The sequence below is a fragment of the Capricornis sumatraensis genome, chromosome 7, assembly GCF_032405125.1.
Source record: "Capricornis sumatraensis isolate serow.1 chromosome 7, serow.2, whole genome shotgun sequence".
NCBI lineage: Eukaryota > Metazoa > Chordata > Mammalia > Artiodactyla > Bovidae > Capricornis > Capricornis sumatraensis.
Genome location: NC_091075.1, coordinates 91075520 through 91102589, shown reverse-complemented (window position 1 = coordinate 91102589; position 27070 = coordinate 91075520). Strand labels below are relative to the sequence as shown.

The 27070-nt window shown below is 40.0% G+C and overlaps 1 protein-coding gene across 1 annotated transcript in view; it reads right to left on the bottom strand.

Moving 5' to 3' along the window:
- Positions 1-5965: 5965 nt before the first annotated feature.
- The window catches only part of LOC138081853 (alpha-fetoprotein-like), a 47948-nt gene continuing 26843 nt past the window's right edge, over positions 5966-27070 (bottom strand). The window contains exons 10-14 of the mRNA XM_068974967.1: positions 26154-26251; positions 23907-24045; positions 22297-22523; positions 14170-14302; positions 5966-6010 (exon numbers count right to left, since the gene is read on the bottom strand). Coding sequence (XP_068831068.1) covers positions 5966-6010; positions 14170-14302; positions 22297-22523; positions 23907-24045; positions 26154-26251 — 642 coding nt within the window. The remainder of the gene's footprint in view (positions 6011-14169; positions 14303-22296; positions 22524-23906; positions 24046-26153; positions 26252-27070) is intronic.

Sequence of the window (27070 nt, the reverse complement as noted above, 5' to 3'; positions counted from 1 at the left end):
CCCAGATGAAGCCTGGGGCGCTGCTGCCAGTGCTGCTGGGACTGTGAGCTGCGGGAACCATCTCTGCAGGAACCATCTCTGCAGGAACCTAGTACAACTCTATGTATGCCGTGGGCTGCGGCATCTTTGAGGCTGCATGGGACAGAGATGGGGCAAGTGGCTTACTAGATAGTCAGCCCCACAGAGCACTCTCCGGGAGTGAGCACCAAGGTGAGAGGGTGTGGAGAGTAATGATCTGAGTTAGAGCACAGGACTGTAAGGGGCTCCAGGCTGTGGCACCACAAACCAAATCAAGAGCTACAAAAGGGGTTGCGGGAGCAAATGCTAAAGAAAGCTGCACCCCACAGGCAACTAGCGCTGAAGAAACCATTCTGGGAGGAGCCCCGGAGGAAGAAAGTCAGCTTCCCGGGAACCTGGCATGCCAGCCCCTACGAATCAGGAAAGACCTGCTTCCTCCTACAGTGCTTCTCTAGCGCCCTCTACTGGCGAAGCATGATATCACGTAGGCTGCAAAGGAAGTGTATTTCAATGCTCTCTCCTGCTGCAGCTGGGGCCCCAATAAAGCCTCGCCTGAAAATAAATAAATAATGGTTTCCACGTCCAGTTTCACAGAGCCAACAACAAAGAGTGAATTTATAACAGAGAGGCAATAAAATAACTGGTATGTCAACAAAATGCAAAGTAAGAAAGTGAAATTGGTCTATTAAAAAGGTGAAAAAATGATAATATTAAATACTCAACAAATTACAGTGAGATGTACTGTACTCAGTACTTAGACTACTGGCCTTCCCTCGTGGCTCAGTGGCAAAAAATCTGCCTGCTAATGCAGGAGACCTGGGTTTGATCCTTGGGTTGGGAAGATCCCCTGGAGAAGGAAATGGCAACCCACTCCAGTATTCTTGCCTGGGAAATTCCATGCACAGAGGAACCTGGTGGGCTACAGTCCATGGGGGTCATAAAAAGAGTCAGACATGACTTAGCAACTAAACAACAAAAGAGATACAAATGAATATAACTTTTCTCGAGAGCAAATTTAGCAGTAAGTCCACCCTATAATTTTACTTGTAGGATCTTATAGGAAAATAATCAGATGTACAAAGACACTATGTAAAGATGACTATTATTTATTGTGATAAAAGGAAGTAAATAGCCTAATATTCAAAAATAGAAAAAAATATTAAAGGAAAAACAGTCACCCATAGAATGTAATGCAGCTCTTAGAATTGTTTTCTAATAAATTTTAATTATAAGAGTAAATTCTCCTTATGTTAAGATAAGAATATAGATACAAATATCCAAAAGTGTACTATCTATAATATAGTTGTTTTTATATGAATATATCCTATTCCTGTATGTATACATGTATGTATGTAGTATATATACCACAAACCAAAAGCATGTTAAATGTGGTTATATCTGGTTTGTAGAATAAGGTATGGGTGATTCATATTTTTCATATTTGTTTTTCTTATTAAATAATCTACAATGAACATGTATTACTTTTTAAACCAGGAAATAGAAAATGTATGATTAAAAAGTTACCAACGAACAAGTAGCAAGTACCTGCAATCACAGAGTTCTACTAGATGCAAAAAAAGGCAAATAAACTCTTCAAGTGAGACATTAACATCACTGCAGTGGTAGTTTTGAATATGTCTCTGAAGGCTTTGATACTCCGCCTTTGAAGAGACAGAGTCTAATCCTCCTCACCTTGCCAGTGGGCTGGACTTAGTGACTCACTTTTAAGGAACAGAGGAGAACAGAAGTGCCAGGCTGTTGCTTGGGGAGTCTAGGTCATAAAAATCACTGCAGTGTCCTCCTTGCTTCTTCTCTTGGATTGCTTGCTTTGGGGGTGCCAACTGCCACATCCAGAGTAACCATGGGGAAATCAAGGCATCCCCTCCACAGTCCACAACCGTGTGAGCGGGTCATCAACTCACCCCAGTCAAGCTTTCAGATGACTGCAGCCCTGTCTAAGAGCTTGCCTGCAACCTCATGAGAGACTTGAGCCAAAACAAAAAGAAAAAACCAGCTACACCACTCCTGGATTCCTGATCCTCAGAACATGTATGAGATACAAAATGTTTATGGTAATATCCTGCTACATTTTAGGATAAGTTGTTACATAACAATAGATAACTGATATAATTTCTGAGACAAAAATCTGTTCAATCATTTTAGAGACATCTTTCTGTCATACAAGAATATAAGCTTTTGTAACAGAATTATTCATCTTTGTTTTAAATGGTCCAAATATTTCACTACCAGTTACATATTAGTTCAAATTCAGTTCTAGATAACGTTAAACTTCTTAATGGTAGAGGTCCTATCACATTCATCTTTGTATAGTTTGCTGTATTTAATATTGTGCCCTTTGTATAGGATGTGCTCATTCAATCAAAGAACTGAGTACATTAATGAATGAATAAAAGAATGAGTGAATAAATTGTCTAAAATATTTTTATAAAATCCCCTGTAAGTATGCTTCCTTTTTCACAAATCTGCTCTAGTATCTAAAAATATATAGAAACTTTTCAAATGGTTATTCTCTAATATGATGGTATATTTTATTATCTCTTGGCAGTATGAAATATACAGTTAGGCAGTGTTACTGTGGAATTTTGTTTAGGGTTGTTCCACATGGCTTCAAGCACTGAAGGAGAAACAAGTACATTTGCAAGGCAGTTGATGAGGTGGAAAAGATGGCAGATGTATCTATTATACTGAGATATCTACATATGAAAGGAAAGAAAGGAATAGGATGCAATTCAAGAGGGCAAAACCCTTCAACAGGATCCATTTGTCTTCTAAATAACAGCTGACCTATTAGACTGAGACATTTGAAGCTGTCCATATTTGGCCTACAAAGGCAACAATTTCATATTGTTCAAACTAACCTCACTTAGCATTTGTCAAGCACTATTTTAAATGCCTTCCCTAGTTCAACTCATTTAACATTCATTACACTTCCAAGAGGATATTAACTTTTAAGTCCAACTGTAAAGATGAGGAAAGTAAGTCATGGAGAGGTTAGGAGGTTTGCTAAACTCTTTAGTAGAAGACCAAGGCTCTAGAATCCTTGGTTCTATGGCTCCAGAATCCACACTATTAACCACAAGAGTATATCAGTTCAGTTCAGTCACTCAGTCGTGTCCGACTCTTTGTGACCCCATGAACTGCAGCATGCCAGGCCTCCCTGTCCATCACCAACTCCCAGAGTCCAGCCAAACCCACATCCATTGAATCAGTGATGCCATCCAACCATCTCATCCTCTGTTGTCCCCTTCTTCTGCCCTCAATCTTTCCCAGCATCAGGGTCTTTTCAAATGAGTCAGCTCTTCGCATGAGGTGGCCAAAGTATTGGAGTTTCAGCTTCAGAATCAGTCCTTCCAATGAACACCCAGGACTGATCTCCTTTAGGATGGACTGGTTGGATCTCCTTGCAGTCCAAAGGACTCTAAAGAGTCTTCTCCAACACCACAGTTCAAAAGCATCAATTCTTCGGCACTCAGCTTTCTTTATAGTCCAACTCTCACATCCATACATGACTGCTGGAAAAATCATAGCCTTGACTAGATGGACCTTTGTTGGCAAAGTGATGTCTCTGCTTTTTAATATACTATCTAGGTTGGTTATAACTTTCCTTCCAAGGAGTAAGCGTCTTTTAATTTTACGGCTGCAATCACCATCTGCAGTGATTTTGGAGCCCCCCAAAAATAAAGTCTTACACTGTTTCCACTGTTTCCCCATCTATTTGCCATGAAGTGATGGGACCAGATGCCATGATCTTAGTTTTCTGAATGTTGAGCTTTAAGCCAACTTTTTCACTCTCCTCTTTCACTTTCTTCAAGAGGCTCTAGTTCTTCTTCACTTTCTGCCATAAAGGTGGTGTCATCTGCATATCTGAGGTTATTGATATTTCTCCCAGCAATCTTGATTCCAGCCTGTGCTTCTTCCAGCCCAGCATTTCTCCCAGCCCAGCGTTTCTCATGATGTACTCTGCATAGAAGTTAAATAAGCAGGGTGACAACATACAGCCTGACGTACTCCTTTTCCTATTTGGAACCAGTCTTTTGTTCCATGTCCACTTCTAACTGTTGCTTCCTGACCTGCATACAGGTTTCTCAAGAGGCAGGTCAGGTGGTCTGGTATTCCCATCTCTTTCAGAATTTTCCACAGTTTATTGTGATCCACACAGTCAAAGGCTTTGGCATAGTCAATGAAGCAGAAATAGATGTTTTTCTGGAACTCTCTTGCTTTTTCAATGATCCAGAAGATGTTGGCAATTTATCTCTTGTTCCTCTGCCTTTTTTAAAACCAACTTGAACTTCTGGAAGTTCACAGTTCACGTATTGCTGAAGCCTGGGGCTTCACCCTAAACTACACACCTTCAAATGGCAGTCTGTCTGTCTTCATTTGTAGTAAAGAAATAATAGTACCTACTTCATTATACAGTTGTAGAAGTTATAGGAATAATACATTTAAAGGCTGACACTTTGCATGTAAGAAGTGTATGATAAATACTAGCTATTGTTATAACTAGGCTTCCCTGGTGCCTCAGACAGTAAAGAATCTACCTGCAATGTGGGAGACCTGGGTTCAATCCCTGGGTCAGGAAGAACCCTTGGAGAAAGGAATGGGTACCCCAGTATTCTGCCTGGAGAATTCCATGGATGGAGGAGCCTGGCAGGCTACAGTCTATGGGGTCACAAGGAGTTGGGCATGACTGCTTTACTAATACTTTTCACTGTTGTAACTAAGCTACAATGTGTTCCCACGCAGCATTGTAACCTAGGCTTTCACTGAGTCTTACTACTTTGCTCTTGTCTTAAAACCCACCAGGTACATTTTCTAGTCACTGGCCAGGGTCCCTTCTTCCATGGACTTTCCTTGTCTCTGGGGTAATGTGTGATCTCAAACCCCTGGGTTTTTACCTTATCAGTTAGTTCTGCTCTTAAGACACTGGAAATGTGAAATCTGCCCATTATTACAATTCCTCATGTGATTATATCTTGTTTAAATTCATTAGTGACCTGGTTGTATCATATTCATATCATTCCCTGCAATACCCAGCACAGTTTATTGAACATAATAGATACTTCAGTGTTTTTTGGATTTAATTTGCTAATATATATATGAACACATTGAAATTACTGGAGTGAGGAAAAATTGAAATCAAGTATAGAGCACTGAAAAGAGCATTTAATATTTTCTCTAATCAAAACCATTCATTGACTAAGCACTAAACTATCACTGCTTTTTTTTTTTTTTTTTTTTTTTTACTTCATTACACACAAAAAAGCATCTGGAAAACTAAGTCCAAAGGATAAGTTCTTTATGTCTTTCTCCCAGGAGTTCTGGGGGAAAAAAACTGCTGATACACATCATCATTGGAAGTTCAAGTTAATACAAACATATTGGGATTCCTTGGTGGCAATGTCAGCATCACATATCCAGGGTAAAGATGAACGAGAATACTGTTACGAAAGTAACTTTCTTACAAAATCATTTCATTCAGCTCATCAATAATTATTTTCAGTAGTGGTATGGATAGAAACCCGAAGTGGCACTTTGGATCTTTTTCATTCCAGAAACCCAGCAGCCAGGTCCCAGCTTGATGTGGCATGTGGCAGCCCATTATATCCACCTGAGACCTCTGAAAGCCACACATCCCCCCACCCCACCGCCCTGCCCTTGAGTTCATATTTCCATTGCTGCTTCTGAGAAGTAGAAAGTTTATGAGGAGAAAAGAGGTTGCAGAAGAGTTGCAATAAGTAGATTTCTCTGCTGAGTAAGAAACTAGAGATTTAGTCTAGATTGGTTAGTGTTCCTGAGTAGCATTGTGAGAAGATGAAAACTGACACTATTGATTTTTATTCTGAGTATTAAACATGTATTTCATTATTCATGAAAAATAAAATGCAGTTCTCAACAAAGATCCTATGGTGACATTTTCTGGAATCATTTAGCCTCCCAAAAGAAGCTGGCACTTTTCAATCAGTTTGGACCCCTAAAAAATAAAATAAAATAAAGCAAATAAGCACATCTGTGAGAAAGAGAACACAGCTAAACAGCTCTGATCCCCAAATAGAAAATCTTTAAGACTTCCCTGTTGCATGCCTGAGATATATCCCAATATGCCCATGACTCAAGGTCTTAGAATAGAATTGCTCATAGGCCTAGTCCCTTAGTTTAAGGACTTAATTCACTGCAATGACACCTACGTTCAAGACCCCAGATTTGGCTAAATAAAAATTTGCTTCCTTCTCACTAAAGTATGGCACTCTTTTGCTGCAGAGTGAAAATGAACAATCAACATCAGCTTCACATTGCATTTTAAAACAGCTCTAGGGTAATCCCATAGTACATATGTACTCAGTCACTGAGTTGTGTCCAACTGTTGGAAACCCCATAGACTGCACCCCAGCAGGCTCCTCTGTGCATGGAATTCTCCAGGCAAGAATACTGGAGTGGGTTGCCATTTTCTTCTCCAGGGGATCTTCCTGACCCAAGGATGCAACTTGAGTCACCTGTGGCTTCTGCTTTGCCAGGAATATTCTTTACCACTGAGCCACCTGGGAAGCCCATATGTGTGTCTGTGTGTGTGTGTACATACACATGTATCTTTTAAAAATATTTATGTATTTATTTGGCTTGCCAGGTCTTAGTTGGAGCACACAGATCTTTAATCTTCATTGCAGCATGCAGATTCTCAGTTGCAGCATGTGGAATCTAGTTCCCTGACCAGGGATCAAATCCAGGCCCCCTGCTTTGGGAGCACAGAGTCTTAGTCACTGACCACCAGTGAAGTTCTCTTATTTATTATTTTTCAGATTCTTTTCCATTATAAGTTATTACAATACAGTGAATATATTTCTCAGTGCCATACAGTAGGTTCTTGTTTATTTTATACACAGTAGTATGTATATATTAATCTGGAACTCCTAGTTTATCTCCTTCCACCCCCTGCTATCCCCTTTGGCAATCATTGTTTGTTTTCTATGTCTGTGAGTCTATTTCTCTTTAGGAAATACATTCAATTATATCATTTTTTTAGATTCCACATAGAAGTGATATCGAATGCTATCTGTCTTTCTCCATCTGACTTACTTCGCCTTGTATGATGATTTCTAGGCCCATCCATGTTGCTGCAAATGGCATTACTTCACTCTTTTCATGACTTAGTAACATTCCATTGTGTGTGTGTGTATATATATCACATCTCCTTTCCATTCATCTGTTAGTGGGTATATTTATATTGCTTCCATTCCTGGCTATTGTAAATAGTGCTGCTATGAACTGCGGTGCATGTATCTTTGAAAAATTAGAGTTTTCATCTTTTCTGGATATATGCCTAGGAGTGGGATTGTGGGGTCATGGTAGGTCTCCTTTTAGTATTTTTAAAGGAAACGCCATATTATTTTCTTAGTGGCTGCACCAATTTACATTTCTACCAATAGTGAGGGAGGATTCCTTTGTTTTCTCTCCAGCATTTCTTATTTGTAGACTTTTTAATGAGGGCCTTTCTGAATGGTGTGAGATGATACCTGACTGTAGCTTTGATTTACATTTCTCTGATAATTAGCAATATTGAGCATCTTTTCCAGCTAGCCATTTGTATGTCTTCTTTGGAGAAATATCTATTTAGGTCTTCTGCTCACTTTTTGATTGGGTTATTTGATCTTTTGATATGAAGCTGTATGAACTGTTTGTGTATTTTGAAAATTAATCCCTTGTCAGTAGCATTGTTTACAAATATTTTCTCCCAAGTCCATATGTTGTCCACATAGGAGGCTACTAACCTATCATCCGTCTGAACTTTGGAATAAATATTGCTTGTCTATTTCTCCACATCCTGCGACATACTTTTCAAGACTCCACATTCTAGGATATAGCAATTTGCCAACATCCTTTCATCTCTTTTGAAGTCCCAATTCAATAATAGTAGCAATATACCAGAAAGAATAAAGCCTATTGAAAAACCTACCATCAATGTAAGAGCTGTTGATGAACTTCTGAAAAATAAAGTCATTGATATGATATTAATCAACATCTCAAAATGCAGAGATAGGAGCTCAGAATAGCAACATGTAGAGATATTCCAGCAGTAAAAGACCAGAAAGTCACTGATTTCTGAGCTACTTCTGTTCTTACCTGCTGCTCAGTCCATTTTCTAAAGCTCCCTTAAGATTTCTGAAATCACTACTGTCTTTTCAATATACTATTTTTTACTTAAGTTATCCAGAATTTGACCATATTATTTACAACTAAAGAATTCAAGCTAACATACAGCTAAAAAACAAAGCTGTGTAAATATATGGATAAAATAATAATTTAAACATATAAGGACACCAAAAGTTTTTCTCCTGGGTGCCCATGCTGAAAAAATACATAAATACATTACATGCTTAAGAATTTAGCCCAGAAAAACTTAATAGAATTCAAGAAAAAACATAAAATGGAATTTTAGAAATAGTCCGTTTTACCCAAAGTTATACTAGGAAGAGGGGCTTCCCTGATAGCTCAGTTGGTAAAGAATCTGCCTGCAATGAAGGAGACCCCGGTTGGATTCCTGGGTCAGGAAGATCCCCTTGAGAAGGGATAGGCTACTCACTCCAGTATTCTTGGCCTCCCCTTGTGGCTAAAGAATCCGCCTGCAACGCAGGAGACCTGGGTTCAATCCCTGGGTTGGGAAGATCCCCTGGAGAAGGGAAAGGCTACCCACTCCAGTATTCTGGCCTGGAGAATTCTTTGGGCTAGTTCATGGGATTGCAAAGAGTCAGACAACTGAGTGACTTTCACTTCACTTCACTTCACACTAGGAAGAAACTTTCCATGGATAGTCAATTCTAGAAATAACTAGGTCCAAACTGAAAGAGTAAGTCAGAGGACTTTTCAAATATAGTTTTAAGATGATAGAATATTCTATTACAAAAACTGTATGATTAAGACCTGATACAACTTAGCGGTATGATGAAAGCAGATGTTTTGTTTCTCAATATGGAAAAAGAAAGGTAATTAGAACCTCTCAAGAAAGAAGGATGTATTAGGAAATCATAGTCCAAATATGTAAAACTAAACAAATGTGGCATATTTTCTGCATTTGACAATAAGAAAAAAGACTCCATTAATATTGGTATTTTTAAAGCAATACCAGATAAGTTGTTGAACTAATCCATTCATTGTATGGCTGTAAATAACATTAAAGTTAAACGCACTATTGAATATACTATTTATTGGTTTCCAGTTGTTAGCATCAACTATTGACAAACTGTACACTCCATGCACTTTGCAGAAGGGCGTGGCCACCCACTCCAGTATTCTTGCTTGGAGAATTTCCATGGATAGAGGAGCCAGTTGCAAAGAGTCAGACACAACTGAAGCAACTTAGCACACATACACCTTACATTAACAAAGCAGGATAACAAACCTAGGGTGTGTGGAAATAATGGCATAGCTTTAAAAAGGAAAGCTGGCAAAGAAATTAAGGAAATTTAGGTGTTAATTATGTTGTGGAAAATCACTAAATGCTGACTGAAGTGTAAGAACCAAGGAAGAATATAATCAATAAAAGAAAAACACTTTACCTAAAAATATATTAAAAGTCTACGAGTGGTATTGTTGAAGTCAGTGTAAACACACTATATTCTTTAAGTGATAGCAATATTTTAAGAAGTTACTAAAGTAATAACACTAATCGCTAGGAGTACTAATAGGGAAGATTTAAATTGCTTATCTTTTGGGAATGGGAAATGTACCCTGCTTTTCTGTCTGAACTCTTGCTTTACTCATGTTCATGTGTTACTTATAAAAGAAACTAAATGCAGTATCTCAGAATGACTTTATCCATATGATCGAGATATCACATTGCTTACTCTGATCCTTGCTTTTTCTCCAGAAATGCATCCCAGGATTGCAGTAGCTTTAATAGTAGACCCATCAAACTGTAAGCAGAGGCTAACTTAAAACAGCAAGTCTTTTCACATGAACTTGTGTTGAGTCACAACTAAAAGCAGAGCACTGCTTTTTTTATTATTAAATTTTATATATTATTTTTCAAACTATCATTTCAACCTGCCCAAATTTCTGCTACTTCTTGTTAACATTTTTCTATGTTATATTCTGTTGGCTGACAGATAATTATTTCAGGCTATAATTATCATTCCCCTCTGACCTGAGTATTTTTCTTCTTAAAACTGCTGATGCCTGCAATTCACATTATTACCTCATGAAACATGAGATTCCTTTTCTTTGGAAGATTCAATTCACCTTGTATGGCTGAGTTTCTTATTTTATTCCTTCCTTTCGTTTCATTCTTATTCTTATTAACATTCCAACATTAACTTCGGCTCACTTTTTTCTCCCTAGAATTTTCCTGCATTCTGGTTTACTTCTCAGAATGTCTTCCATCTTGTCTAAAAATGTTTTATCCTCCCACCAGTCATAGCTAGAAAGGCAGTCTTCAAGCCTGCCCACTTTATCTTTTAGCAGACAGAACAGGTTCACATAATTTACTATTCAAACAAAGAAAATGCCTGTAGGTCCCTGCAGCAGTTAGTCTAACTGGAAAATCTACAGACTGCTAATCGGGTAAGCCTCATCACCTCTAAGGCTTCACAAGTGGCACAGTGGTGAAGAATCCACCTGCTCATGGAGGAGACACAGGAGATTCTCATTCCATCCCTGGGTTGGGAAGATCCACTGGAGAGGGGCACAGCAACCCACTCCAATATTCTTCCCTGGAAAATTCTATAGACGGAGAAGCCTGGTGGGCTACAGTCCATGGGGTCACAAAGAGTCGGACACAACCAAGCACACACAGACTTTACTTGGGGGACTTTGGAGACTCCCAGAGTCACTAGGAATTATTCCTTTGCCCTACAGTCAAACCTAGGCCTCTTCCACAAAGAGACACACACAGAGTCACACAAATTCTTGCTGATAAGATTCCAAGATATTATATTCCTATATTCTATATTTTCGATTATATAGTCCTGTATTTTTGGCTAAGCCTATTCATATAACATAATGTTATTTTTTAATATTCCAGTCTTACCTTTTTTATTTAATGTCCCCAAATTCTTTCACTTCTTTTCATAAACAGGTTACTTTTCAATTGCTTCATTATTTTTGTTACTGTCCTTGGTTCCAACTTCTCACTAGGAGTTAGATATATGAAAATATTGGGAGGGGACGGGGGACTAGTTTATGATTATCTTTTTTCACCCTAAAGTGGTTCCTCAAGTGTTCTCCAAACCATAGCATCAGCAGCTCCTGGGAACTTGCCAGACCCCACCCCAGATCTATTGATCTATTGATCAGAAATCCTGTGAGTAAAAAACACTGATTTTCTTTTAACAAAAGAGAAGTTGCCCTCCAAGCAACTCTGATGCACACAAATATTCCAGAATCACTGCCTTAGAATAATCATAAGGAAATAAAATTCATGAAACGTTATAGATGATGTATAATTACAGATAATAAGCATTTTTTATCTGAAGAAGTTAATCTAGCAAATGATAGTTAATATGATATATTCTTCAGATAGCTCCTAGTTGCTTCCTTAATATGTGGAGAAATCCTAAAGCAGAGAGGGAAGGGAGGAAATTTGGGCTTTTCAACCATTAAGTTGAAGGTTGCTGTTCGACAAAAAGTGTCGGAAAAAGCACACAGAAATCTTCCTATCATGTTATTGGTGAAGTAGTTCCAGCAAGAAGTATTCCTGTTCAAGAGCAAGAACATTCTCTAGGGAATTCTTAAGTACAGGCCTTTCTGAAAAAGGGTTTATGAGCTGACTCATTGGAAAAGACACTGAAGCTGGAAAAGACTGAAGGCATAAAGAGAAGAGAGTGACAGAGGATGAAATGGTTAGGTAGCATAACTGACTCAATGGACATGAATTTGAGCAAATTCCGGGAGATAGTGAAGGACAACAGAAGCCTGGCGTGCTGCAGGCCGTGGGGTTGCAAAGAGTCAGACACGACTCAGCAGCTGAACAACAAGAACAAATGTTAATTATATTTATCATGTTGCAAATCATATCCCTGGCATTTGTTTCCCTCATAACTGATTGCTAGTTTGTACTTTTTGACCACCTTCTTCCCCATACAAAGATATTACAATATTATTAACTGTAATATATATAATATATAAGATATATAATAAAACTACAATAGTTGTTATTATTATTACTGTTGTTACTCAGGTAGCAATGTGTTTTCTAAATACAAAAAGTAAAAGGGCTTTAAAATGAAAAAGTGAACATTTGTGACTGTTTTCATTTTGTGTATCAGCTAGTCTGGCAGTCAGCAAAGTTCTTATTGTGAACAGCCAGATATTTGGAACTCTGTAGTTCATTCAGTCTCTGTCACAACTACTCAATTTTACAACTATTCAATTCTGCTGTTTTAAGAAGCCGTAGACAACATGTAAATAAATGGGCAGGGCTGTGTGCCCACCCAACCTTATTTACATAAACAGGGAGTGAAGCTAAGTTAGCCAGAGGGCGGTAGCTTGACTACCTTTTTGTCAAGGCTATGAAAGTGAAAGTGAAAGGCTCTAAGTGGTGTTCAACTCTTTGCCACCCCATGGACTAAACAGTTCATGGAATTCTCCAGGCCAGAATACTGGAGTGGTAGCCTTTCCCTTCTCCAGGGGATCTTCCCAACCCAGGGATCAAACCCAGATCTTCCACATTGGATGTGGATTTTTTTACCAGCTGAGCCACAGATTATGGCTATTATTCAGTCACGAAGTGCTGTCTGACTCTGCGATGCCATGGCCTACAGCATACCAGGCTTCCCTGCCCTTTACTGTCTCCTGGAGTTTGCTTGAATTCATGTCCATTGAATCAGTAATGCTATCTAACCATCTCATCCTCTGCCTCCCTCTTCTCCTTTTGCCTTCAATCTTTCCCAGCATCAAGGTCTTTTCCAGTGAGTCAGCTCTTTGCATAACGTGGCCAAAGTAAAGGAGCTTCAGCTTCAACATCAGTCCTTCCAATGAATATTCAGGATTGATTTCCTTTAGGATTGACTGGTTAGATCTCATGGCAGACCAAGGGACTCTCAAGAGTCTTCTCGCACCACAACTCAAAAGCACCAGTTCTTTGGCTTAGACTATAGATATGTGACTTTTAACATAAGCACATGTACAGTTTTGTTGAAAAAGTAGAAAAGAGCCAGCCGGATTCTTTACCAACTGAGCTATGAGGGAAGCCCAGAAAAGAGCCGCTGAAGGTAATTATGGCATTTGTGAAAATTGTTACCTGTGAAAATGTTTCCCTAGGCCATTGCTAAACCCCAGCCTTAACTAGCCCCAACCTGTTTTGACTGTAAAGGCTCCTTTATTATATATATATTTTTAACCATATACTTGGATTCTTCTACTCAGACACTATAACCTACTATAACCAAATTTCTGTTTCTCACGTCATATCTGCAGGAGAATGGCCATTGAGGTCCACTCCATGAATTTACATGAATTTTCTGTGCCTCAGAGTGATAGTAGGATCTGCATGATATTCTTAGAAATTTAAGTCACACAACTTTACCATCTTATGAAAAGTCATTTCCTTGTTAACTGTATATAATTAGATTGATAACACAAAACAATCACCTGGTAGTCAGTTTAGTGGATATGCACAGAGACACTTTTTTCTGATCGTAGTTTCTCTTTCTATTCTTCAACCCCCTATCCTAATGACCTACCACTGAGAAAATACAATCCTTTTCACCTGGTTTCCTAGTTAAGCCCCAAACTACCTTTAGTGACTCTTTCTGATTGTGCCCCTAGAAATTTCTAAAACAAAGCTACAGCTTGCCCGGACAGGCCTTTAAACTGCTATTCGTTTAAAATTTTTCTGTATTTCCACGGACACCTTTCCTCTACAATGACCAGAGTCTTGCTCATCCTTCTTCCCCCCACTCCTAATCCGAAACATCTCAGTTCATCTGAGATCAATGACTTTCTGTTTATCTCTTTTCGTGTCTAACACACCTAGTTTCTGCAAATGAACATAAATATTAGTTATCTTCAACCAAAATACTTAGTTACACCAGTCCACTGAGACTGTGATTTTCTCCCAATCCATTCATGACTAGAACGGAGAATTTTTTTTAAACTTAACCCCTAAGAATGCTAAGAGAATAAACAAGGAAACAGGGATACCTCTTCTTGGAAACACGTTTCACTTTTCTCTGCTTGGCAGCATATCTCCACCAGGTGAGCAAAATTCACAATAATTGATTGGAACTGCATCTCTGCTGCATTTGGTTTCTGCTTGACAAGGTTGCTGAGGAGTCTGAATAAGAAATGAGTGGCAAAAAAAAAAAAAAAACAAGCACTCACTGAGTTCTAGAAGGCCCCTTGCAAACCTGCCTTACTTATTGAAAGCTGCACACCACCCACGCCTTTGCATAGCTCTCACTCTCAAGTTTAAAGGATCTGAAAATGACCTGATGTCCTTACAGTTTTCACAATGTCTATCTCCATCTTCATGTTTATTCGACATTTTTATTCAAGCACATCTCATCAATATACCTATTATAGTAAATTTAATTATCCTTATGTAATTATTAATAGGACAAATACTTTTTTCTATTTTTATTACATTGGGTAGAAAATAGGTTATACAATACATTAGCTTTCCCTATAGTATTTTCTTGTGAACAACATTTATCCTAAAAAACTAACTTCCCAATAAATATTTCAAATATAACACACCCGGACATTGAGGGCCCTTTATATGTTATTAATGATAAAGCCAATACACTAATTTGAAACTTTAGTAGTTTGACAGTGAACTCAGATGTCTCTTATAGAATAGTTTCCCAACAACCATATACATGTCAGTTATTCAATCACTTTGAATATCCAAAATTACAACCTAGTGTCTATCTATTTAATAAAAGATGTTGTCTTTTTTTTCTGATCAAGAAAGATTTAACTACAAAGAAAACAAGGTATGAAGAGTAGGGAAAATGTACCTTAATCCATATATTATTGCTTACCCCCCAAAAAACCTTTGCTTGGTCTTCATTTTCAAATTCAAATTGAAAACACCTAGTGGCCTTATTTAGTGAACAGGTATAATAAAAATATCTCAAAGCTTCAAGTAGCTATTTCTATGACACTCTAAACCAGGGATCAAACAAATATTAATATTTTAGGCTTTTTCTACCAAGAGGCAAAATTAAGGATATTGTATAAGTCTTCTATCACAAGACAGAGAACTTCAGCCCCGCCCCACCTGGGCTGCCCTGGGTGGCTGGCAGACACAGTTTGTGCCAGTTCCCATCAGCTAGAGATGATGGTGAAGAAGGACCAGCCAGCAGAAGAGCAGGTGTGCACCGCATCAGTCTCACTGTCCAGCCCAGTGACAAGCCCTTCTCTTCTCCCTGAGGTCTCAGTGCAGGCAGCTGGTCCAAAGCAAGGTGACTCTGAGTCGCCTGACTCCTGGTCTGAGATGCCACCAAGCCTTTGCTGCCTGACAGTCGTCCACAGTGAAGTCTCCAACGTGTATGTGACACCACCGCAGGCACTGGGCAAAGCAAGCTGCAGCCCAGGCAGGGAAGCAGGAGTGCAGTTGGGAACAATGGACAAGCCAAGGTGGCCCTCTGCAGCTCCCAGGCTTGGCTTATCCAAGTGGTGCCCACAGGACCCACAAAAACAGCTCTGGCCAGATGGCCGTAGAACGCTGATCCCTCTAAACAATCGGACAGATACTTAGCTTAACTGGATGGCCCTTTGAACATGCCTCTGACCTTCCCATTTCACCTCCACCCTCTCCCACCTCCACCCTAGCCCCGCCTTGATAATGGACGAAGGTGGACCATCAGAAAGGCTGAAAAGAATAAGCAAACACAAGCCAAGTTTCTTTTCAGAAACTATTATTAATACAATATGAGGTGGGTTTGAGAAGCAGGCAATCACTGTATCCTCTGAGCACCAGCAAAACACAGTCAAAGGACTAGGAGATTCTAATTAACTCCATGTTAACCCCTAATTCTAAGTCCTGGGAATCTAGAAAGAAAAATCAGAGAGGGGACAAAGACAGATGTACAAAAATATTCATTGCCACAATTTATGACACTTAGGAATTAAAAACAATTTTCATGCCCAGCAACAGGGAATTAATTCATTATTGTACCCACGTGTTCTTGTTGTCGTTTAGTCACTAAGTCATATCCTATTCTTTTGCAACCCCATGGACTGTAAGCCCGCCAGGCTCCTCTGTCCATGGGATTTCCCAGCCAAGTATACTGGAGCAGGTTGCTATTTGCTTCTCCAGGGGATCTTCCCAATTCTGGGATCAAGCTCACCTCTCCTGAATTGCAGGCAGATTCTTTTTTGCTGAGTATTGTACCTACATACTGGAATATTAAAAAACCATTAAAATGGCTGTTTTGAAGACTAACGTGTACATTATGTTTTTTAACTACATTAAAAAAAAAAAACAATGAAACAGCCAACATCTTTTGAGTGCATTGATATTTGCTAGGTTTCAGACAATGTGCTGATAATTTATAAATGCTACCTAATGTACTCCCTCTGTCACCTCCTTAAAATAAGGCTCTGTGTCATCTCCACTTTGTAGGAGTAGTTTCAACTCCTTGGGTATAGTATAGTTCTGAGCAAATATAAAAAGCCAGTGCAGTGAGCTTCCCTCTCAGAAAGCACTTGAGGATTGAGAACTACTTATGAGAACTTGTCCTGAGACAAGAAGTCAGGTTCACAGACTTCCGCCCGTTAAGAAAGGCCTGGGCGTAGAAGACAGGAGTAGTTCAGCGGTTCCCCAGCTGGGCCTCCATTAGACTCGATTCTGAGTTATGTGGAATCAGGGTAACGCTTTGAAAGGGGGCTCTGTGAGTACCATCACTGAAGTCCTGCACACCATGAAGTCACAGTGCTGCGTCGCATCAGTCGTGTCCGACTCTGTGTGACCCCATGGATGGCAGCCCATCAGGCTCCCCTGTCCCTGGGATTCTCCAGGCAAGAAAACTGGAGTGGGTTGCCATTTCCTTCTCCAATGCATGCAAGTGAAAAGTGAAAGTGAAGTCACTCAGTTGTGTCCGACTCTTAGCGACCCCATGGACTGCAGCCCACCAGGCTCCTTCGTCCATGGGATTTTCCAGGCAAGAGTACTGGAGTGGGCTGCCATTGCCTTCTCCCACAACACTGACTAAACAAGTACAATCCTGGGGTCTGGGGAAGATATTATTTTTTCCCTGAACAACAAAACATAAAGCAACTTTGTCATCCCTTGAAAGGGTTGTAGTCTGCTGCTGAACAGGAGACCACAGTACCTGGAGGGCACGGCTGATCCCAGTGGCTGATCACACTCCCTGTGTGGGAGTGGGGCCAAGGATCATGCCTGGAGAATTCAGGGAGTGAGGCGACAGGAGTTTCCTAAGCGCTCCCCTGAGGACTCAGACATAATTCCTGGAACCGAAGCTCTGTATAAGCAGGGAGTAGCATGAGTGCAAAGCTTGCATTATTAAGCATTCAAACCATAGATGGAGGGACAGAGGGCAACCACGGGAATGTAAACTTGTATTCGTGTATGACATTCTATACTCCCACACTGTATATATATTTATTATGGGTATCTCTGCAGTGTTGGAATAAAAGTATTATGGTTTTCTTCTCTTTTCTGTATTTTCTAAATTTTCTGCAGTGATTATGTATTATTTTAAAAATAAAATATATCAAAATTTTACTAAGAAATATGGCACCCCACTCCAGTACTCTTGCCTGGAAAATCCCATGGACGGAGGAGCCTGGTAGGCTGCAGTCCATGGGGTCGCTAAGAGTCGGACAGGACTGAGCGACTTCACTTTCACTTTTCACTTTCATGCATTGGAGAAGGAAATGGCAACCCACTCCAGTGTTCTTGCCTGGAGAATCCCAGGGACAGGGGAGCCTGGTGGGCTGCCGTCCATGGGATCACACAGAGTTGGACACGACTGAAGTGACTTAGCAGCAACTTAGCCGCACAATAGTATAAGCATTTCTTTTCCTATCCAACTGTTCTGCATATATTTGACTTTTTCTAAATTACTTTTGATTAAAGTATAGTTGATGTATGCACATTTTCAACTTTCCCATTAGACCTAAACTTGATCCCACTTGAGAGGAAACACTGCCTTGTGTTTCTGTATCATTCAAGTATGATGCATAGTCAAAACAGTTGATACTGTCTTTGAATACTAATTATCAGTTTTTAACACATTGATTATTCAAAGTGAGAAATATAGGCTATTTTCCACTGGAATTTTGGTGAATTTTGTCTCAGAATATATTTTCCCACAGAACCAGTATTGCTCATGACGCTGAAATTCACTGACCAACCTATTAAAGCACAGGATAGCTTCAGCCCCAGGGTACAAAAACTAACCACCAAGTGTACCTACATAGAGAGACTACCCTATTTTCCAGCACCTACTGGGGCTTCTATGAATTTAGAACTCTAAGTAGCCAAAGCCAGTACAGGAGGGGCAGAGGCTTTACCACAAGTTCATGCAAAGTCTGGACTTCTCTTTCCTTCCAATGTCATGAAAATGGCACAAATTTTGCAGTCAAACTTAATTCAGCTCAAGTTAGGTCCTCCACTCACTAGTGTGTCTGATGATGGGTAAAATACTTGGCCTCTCTGACCCTCATCTACAAAAAGAGAGTTTGAGCACCTATAGCATTCGCCTGCCAATGCAGGAGATGCAGGTTCAATAGCTGGTCCGGGAAGATCCCCCGGAAAAGGAAATGGAATGCACTGTAGTATTCTTGCCTGGGAAATCCCATGGACAGAGGAAGCTGGCAGGCTACAGTCCATGGAGTCGCAGAGAGTCAGACACGGCTTAGTGACTGAACAACAGCAAACAGTACTTTGCAAGGTTTTTGTGAAGACCAAAAATTACTGTTAAAAGACTGAGTACAGTAACTGACATACTGAAGGTACCCCGTACATTAATGGCAAAAATAATATGAGTAATTATATTAATTATTTCATCAAATGATGGCAAAGATAACGAATAATTATAGTAATAGCACAACTTGCAACTGTCTGTTTCAAATTATTGGTTGTTTCCAACAGTTGTCTCCCTTCTCCCTGATTCCCACAATAGATGGTACATTGTCACAACTTCTTACCTATTTACCCATTTACTCATTCAGTAAATAATGGATGAGCATTTTTATAACTTCCCTGAGGATTTGAGTTGTAGATTAAACAATAATAGAGAAGACAGAGGAGGTAGGCAGGCTCCCTCATAGGTACCCTTCTTCTCTTTCCTCACAAGCTTTAGGATTGCAGGTGTCTTCATAGCTTGGCTCCTCCCTGCCCCTCAAGTCTCAATCCCCAGAATTTCTTTCCTCTCGTTCACCTGTGCCTCAGACACACTGAACTGTTGTGCTCTCCTCAATCCTGTTAGAACTGGACATGGAACAACAGACTGGTTCCAAATAGGAAATGGAGTAGGTCAAGGCTGTATATTGTCACCCTGCTTATTTAACTTATATGCAGAGTACATCATGAGAAACGCTGGGCTGGAAGAAGCACAGGCTGGAATCAAGATTGCCGGTAGAAATATCAATAACCTCAGATATGCAGATGACACCACCCTTAAGGCAGAAAGTGAAGAGGAACTAAAAAGCCTCTTGATGAAAGTGAAAGAGGAGAGTGAAAAAGTTGGCTTAAAGCTCAACATTCAGAAAACGAAGATCATGGCATCTGGTCCCATCACTTTGTGGGAAATAGATGGGGAAACAGTGGAAACAGTGTAAGACTTAATTTTGGGGGCCTCCAAAATCACTGCAGATGGTGATTGCAGCCATGAAATTAAAAGACACTTACTCTTTGGAAGGAAAGTTATGACCAACCTAGACAGCATATTCAAAAGCAGAGACATTACTTTGCCAACAAAGGTCCGTCTAGTCAAGGCTATGGTTTTTCCAGTGGTCATGTATGGATGCGAGAGTTGGACTGTGAAGAAAGCTGAGCACTGAAGAAGTGATGCTTTTGAACTGTGGTGTTGGAGAAGACTCTTGAGAGTCCCTTGGACTGCAAGGAGATCCAACCAGTCCATTCTGAAGGAGATCAGCCCTGGGTGTTCATTGGAAGGACTGATGCTAAGGCTGAAACTCCAGTACTTTGGCCACCTCATGGGAAGACTTGACTCATTGGAAAAGACTCTGGTGCTGGGAGGGATTGGGGGCAGGAGGGAGAAGGGGACGACAGAGGATGAGATGGCTGGATGGCATCGCCGACTCGATGGAGATGAGTTTGAGTGAACTCCGGGAGTTGGTGATGGACAGGGAGGCCTGGTGTGCTGCGATTTATGGGGTCACAAAGAGTCGGACCGGACTGAGCAACTGAACTGAACTGAACTGAACTGCAGCTGGCTTCTGCATGCACTTCCCCAGAGCCACCAACAGAGGGACCACTGAGCTTCCAGAGCAGACAGAAGCAGCTTATCTAAACAAGAAACACTCACTGATGTAGGGTAGGTAAGTGGGGAAAAAGGCTCCCATTATGAGAATGCAAGTCCGGGAATGAGATTTAGAACAGAGGTATCAGCATCGTGTTACCTTTCCTTGACACTCCGAATATAAAAGCTGCCTTTTCCATAGCTGGGGACTCCGTGACATTTGGAAGCTAAACGCCAAACCCCCCATAACTTGTCAGGTACTCCTGATCTGCTTGCAGTGGATTTATCTCCTCTCCACTTCCTCCCACCTCCACCTCCCATCTCTCTACTTCTCAACCTGACTGCTATTAAAAATTCCCCTAATTCTATGTATTCCTTCAGTTTTCAATTTTTCAATTTGCCTTTTTAAATCTTAGATCCTATTTTTAATCCTCAACACCAAATTGTTTCCGGTTCTTCATCTCAATGATATTGATCTTTTATTTTCATTACATCCATCCATCCTTTCACTTGAAGCACACTCTAATCTTAAGTTTTAACTATAGTATGTCTAACCCTTCTATCTTAAGTCTTAACCCTTCAACCCTGCATTTTTCTTCACTGGATTTTAAATTCTTTTCTCTTGAACCAGCATTCTCTTTCTATTTTCTCTATCTTATCGCACGACTTTATTTCTGCCTTCTCTTTATAATCATGCTGAATTTTGTCTTTTCCTTCCAGGAGACTCTTCTTTTTTTTTTTTTTCTTTTCATGTGTATGAGGACTTAGGCTTTGACAATCAGCCAGAACTATATAGGAGAGAGGCCCTACCACTTCCCAGGAAATGGAGGGCTTTGTCCAGCCTGGCTCTTATTTCCCAGTATGTATTTTCCCAGAATGTTCTAAAAATCTCTACATTATCAGTCTCTATGTTATTGCTTTCTCCATACAGAAAACACCATGAATTCACCAGAACAGGAATGCTTCCTAGTATTTCATACTTTTTATTATCTAGCCTTTACATGAAGAGTTTCAAGTTTTAAAAATTATAACCAGCATTATAACCCTTTGACAAGGACACACTAACAGCTACATGTTGGTTGTTAAGCATATGTGCTCTGAGCCAAATAGCCTGGGTACCAATTCCAGTTCAGCAACTTATTACCTACTGCATGATCTCATCCCAGTTCTTCTTGCCTTCTTAGCCTCAATTCCCTCACAATTAAAATGAGGTAATAATATTATCTACCTCCTAAATCTGTGATCAGGATTTGGTAAGATGACATATATAAAGGATGCCTATTTGTACCAGAAAATTTCCTCAAGGGAAAGCAAATCTTGAACTCTGAAAGTAAAGTATTACATGCTCACATTAGCCAGGACTAAAGAAAGAATGGTTAACTAAGTGTTACAGTGATCATCATATGCTTACTGAAAAGTTTTAAAGACTAGTTTGTGATCAGTTCACTTTGGGAGCTAAGAAAGGACTTCAAATGTCAGTTGGTTTATGAATTTAAGTACTGTGATAGAACAGAGCAAGTGACAACCTTGTGCTTGCTGACCACAAGAATGTGTTTATTCTCAAGGCAACAAAAACTTGGCCTCACTTGGAAAGATGATATTCTTGAACTAATAATATTTAGACCCTGCAAGAGCAAGTCTTAGAATAAATAACTTAATTAGAAGTAAGCTAGCACTTCTGTTGATCTTGAGGGAGAAAGAACTATGAGGCCCAGGCTCCTTTCTCCTGAGGACAAGATGCGGAGCCTGTGAGGGGAGTGGGAAGGTTGGGTGGGCACTACAGGGGAAGCTGTCCCATGGTCAGGAGGTGGAGTGATTTCAGTTAATTGTGTATCTGTCATTGCTGTTGCTGTGTGTACAGAAAGATCCTTACTTCCGCTTTTCAGTTTGTAATTCCTCCTCTGGAGCTTTGCACAAGTCCTCTTTAAGGCTGATGACTTGGTCACAGGATAAAGGTGGAGAGATGTAAGTTCCATCGACTTGCAGGTCATCAAAGCAAGGCTTTCTGAAGGCATACGAGTCATCACAGCAGTGACCCACAGCAGCATTGATGGACTCCGCCTCATGCCTTCTGCATAAAGCTCCAAGAATTAACTTTGCCTTCCCCAGAAAAGAATTACAATAAGAGCCATAAGTTTTGTGGTCATTAGCATTATTTTTTTTATCCATAGAAAACAATTCTCAAATTCTAGTTTTTGCTAAACTCACCTGAATTTTATCATCTGGGAAAGAGCAAGAGTGTCAGATGAAGCCTAGTTCTCAGCCTTGACCTCCACCTTCCTATTATCCTCAAGGTGAATTCCCTTGGACCCCACCTCTCAAATTCCTTCCCAGCCCAGTTTACAGACAAGTGAGGCAGGAGTTCTTTATGCTGCATCAAGTTAAAATCAAGCCTCTGGTCAACACAACTGCTACATTTGATCCAGATATAAGATTGATGATTGGATTTCTTACTTAAAAAGCTCAAATCCAATGTGTTTCTAGGCTTTATAACTGAACATTGGTAACCACCATCAAACTTGGTATATGGCAAATCCTGTATAATCATTTGTTGAATTATTGGAAAAAATGAATAAATGAATGGTGAAAGGAATCCCTGAATCTTCTTCCAGTTACCTCTTTAATTTTCTTGTCTCCTTATTGAACAGTCACCTTGCTTTGCTCCCATTGTGGTGTCTGATACTTACTCTAGTGCTGACTGCAAGCCTGCTCTATGCCCCGCTGAGTATGACCACACAAATACCCTGTCACTTATGTATGTGGAGAGGAAGTGGCTGAAACCACGGAGCATCAGCATCCAATTTACAAGTTTATCTATTTTCACAGTAACCAAAGAGATCACTTAAAAGCAAGGTTTTAGAAATATAAACCACAAGTTCCCTAAGGAAGGCATGATGGCTAATAACAATTTAAAATAAAAGGAAGACAGAGCTAGATAATAAAAATTTTAAATCTGCAACCAAAACAATTATATTTTATCAGAAAAAATACTCATACATCTGGTGCTGAAGGTGTTGTGAGTATGATAATTGTGTGAGAGTAAAGGAGATACACAGAGGAGAACTGGCTGTTTTTTACTACATTTTTGATTAGGATGAGTTAGTCTGAAATCAGCAAAATCACTTTTGTTGACTTGAAAATCCAAGGAATAGATCTTGAGATATGATCCAGGCAAAGGTCTGATGAATCTGACATCCCGTTTTTGCAAAGTGACAGTCTTACCACTGCTGTCAATCAAAGACAATTGGCATGAACCGGCCAGAAAGAAATTCTCCCAAGGACAGAATTATTAGGGTCTAGTGGAGAATCCCAGGGATGGGGGAGCCTGGTGGGCTGCCATCTATGGGGTCGCACAGAGTCAGACACGACTGAAGCGACTTAGCAGCAGCAGCAGCAGTGACACAGAAGTGTCCACCGACATGAGATTGATGCTGGGGCTTGGAGTTCAGGCAAACATGCAGCCAAGGATGTGGATGTGCTTACCGAGTCCTCCATGCAGACAAACTGGCGCTCTTGATTCAGTGGGCAGCACTTGGCGGTGGCAGCTGCCATGTTCTTCGTGAGTACAATCAACTCCTGAGCAGACAGCTGCGGGGCTTTCTTCGTATAAAGGACTACGAGCCTGAAAGAATAATGTTTTCTTATTCCTGGCAATGACTCTGTGCCTCAAATGAACAAAGTGTTTGTCATCATCTGATATTTGTCTCTGATGTGGGATGAGCAAGTTATTAAATTGGGCATAAGTCTTTTCTTTTAGTTCCTATCTTGGTGGTCCAGTGGCTTCTTCAGTAGACCCAGAATTCTCTTTCCACACCACACATTGCTCCACTCTGATCCAGTTTTTTCTACATAGGATCAAGGATTGTATGATAGCTAATGTGGGTGACTGTAAAATCAGACTCTAAGTAAACAGCTTCTGAAATAAATATATGCACAGGTCTTTAAGGCATGTTTTGGTTGTCTGTGATATGTAGGAACAGAAGCTACAGCAGTGATCAGGAAACATTTCCTGCTCTCATGGGCTCACACCCTAGCTGGGGAGATAAAACAGTACACTCAGTGTGATGAGAGGAACACAGAATGCTATAGGTATACATGGAATGGCATCTAATTCCATCCCAGGGAGGTCAGGTAGGCCTCCCAGAGGAAATGACATGTGAGCTGAGAGCCTGACGATAACTAAAAATGACCCATGGGAAGGGGATTAAAAGTAAGAGTGGAGCATTTAGAAAGTCACTGAGTGAGATTTTGTTTTCCTTAACTGGGGGGATTGGACATTGAAGAGGGGAAAGAAGAAAGCTTGACTCTAGAGGCAGCTTTACAATGCTTTTAAGATCATTACGGTTGCTATTTAAAGAAGCAATTGGAGGTGGCAAGAGGCAGAGTCAGGGAAGGAAAACCCATGCCAGTAATTCAAGTGGGAGAGTGTGGTGGCCTGAACTAGGACAGTAGGGGGGAATGAGGAATTCAGGGAAAGATTTGAATGAGAATGACTACAAACTGGATTTGAGGACAATAGAATATCAGAATCACTTATTGCATTTATATGAGAATGGAGTTAGGGAAATAATGTAGCTGCTTCTTAAAGTATGACCCCTGGATTGGCAGTATCAGTATCCTTGGGTACTTGTTAGAAATATTAATACGCATTCTCGTGCAGCATCCCAGATTTACTGACTCAGAAACTCTAGAGGAGAGCTGTGTTTCAACAAATCCTCCAGGTTGTTTTGATGCACTCTGAAGTTTGAGAGCCATGGGTCTAATCCTTAAACTAGACATTAACAAACACAATAGTTAAAAAAGAAGATAAAAACAAATATTCTGTCTGAAGTGAGAATAGTTTCTCTGGTTCCATTATTCCAGTCATTTACGTTCAATATTATGGACACTGTATCAAACTGAATTTTTCCCCAGTACTCTGCTTTTAAGTAGACTATACTAGTAAGATCTTAAATATTACTGAAAATTGGCTTATGTTTTGATACTTAATCTTTAACATGGGCTTCCCAAGTGTCTCAGTGGGTAAAGAATCCACCTGCAATGCAGGAGACCCAGACAGAATTGGGTTCAGTGCCTGGGTTGGGAAGATTCCCTGGAGAAGGACATGGCAAACAATCGCAGTATTCTTGCCTGGAAAATCTCATGGAAAGAGGAGCCTGGTGGGCTACAGTTCATAGGGTCACAAAGAGTTGGACACAGTTGAAGCGACCGAGCACACAGTCTTTGACATAAATGGGATTTGCCAGGCTCTCTGCATACAGAGGTTTTTTTTGTGCACTCCCTAGACTAATAACTAAGGTACCCATTTATTTCCACTCTTGATGGTGAAAATACTGTAGTGCTATAGTGACCTGGTTTGAAACTGACAAAGCAACCCTAGATTAGATCTCTGTTGCAGCCTTGACTCCAAATTGCAGGCAAAGCCCCAAGCTAAATGTACAGGTGAAAGGTAGAGGCTCCTATGAGATTGCAGACGGAGGGTCAGGGCCTGCTGGCTCCCTAACCTCTGGGCATTGATTGGAATCTGGAAACTGGACCAAAAAGCAAAGTAAAAGCACACAAGTTTATGTAAAGTATCTTATCAAGATAAGGATGGCTGGGTTAATTTGGAACTGATTTTTTCCTTGGCCTCTGAGGTTTTAAGGTTGAATATAGACTCTTAGCAACTCTTAGCAGCAAAAGTTAACAAAAACTAACAAGCATAATCTGGACAATATCTTAGAAGCATACCTGTCATGAAAGTTACTATCTCCTAATTTCTCACGTAAATCACACTGATTTTTCACACGTTCATGGCTTTCACGAACCACTCTTTGAAATATCCCTTCCTGAAAAATAAAGATAATCAGTGTTTGCCTATTATTGCGACAATATATCTTGAGGTTAGATTGCAAAATCATCTTCTGTAATAGTTTAATGTAACTGTTTTACTAAACCCAGGGTTTTATTTACTCAGTGAGTTTGGAAATGTTGAGAAAACACATTTTGCTATAACAGGAATGGCCATGTACTTTGTGGAGAAAAAAAGTGGGACAACCAGATTGATATTTAGTTTCCTCTGATGTGAACTCATTTGTGGGTTTAAATGGCATATTTTACAAGGATGAAGCTAGTCTTTCATCAAGCCAGAAAGAGGTCCTTAAAAGTAATTTATAGATCAGAGTTCAATTGATCAGAATATGTGTGTATATATTGGTTATTTTTAATAACAGCATTTTTATATAAACAGTACAGATATGGCTATGGATGTAGATAAGATACATATTAAGAAGTAAGGTTTATTAAAAACGCATGCCAGATGTGAAGCACTCCACAAATACACATTGAAGGAAATCACATGGAATTCTCAGAGCTAAATACAAATTGAAAAAGTTCTTGAACAGTGCAAATAAAATCCCAGTGGGAAGATACAACTGGCCTTGCAGATTTAGCTCTTTGCTAGGAACACTGGTTATCATCTTAAGTAATCAGACCCAGTCCACCTGATCCTAATAAGCAGTGTTCAATAGTAAAAATTTTACCCAATTTGCAAACTGTTTGTCTGGATTTAAACCTTCTTGCCCGAGAAGTACTGGGCTAGTCACTTGAACCTTCTGAAACCCAATACTTTCATCTATAAAATGTAGCTAGTACTTCTGCCATCTATC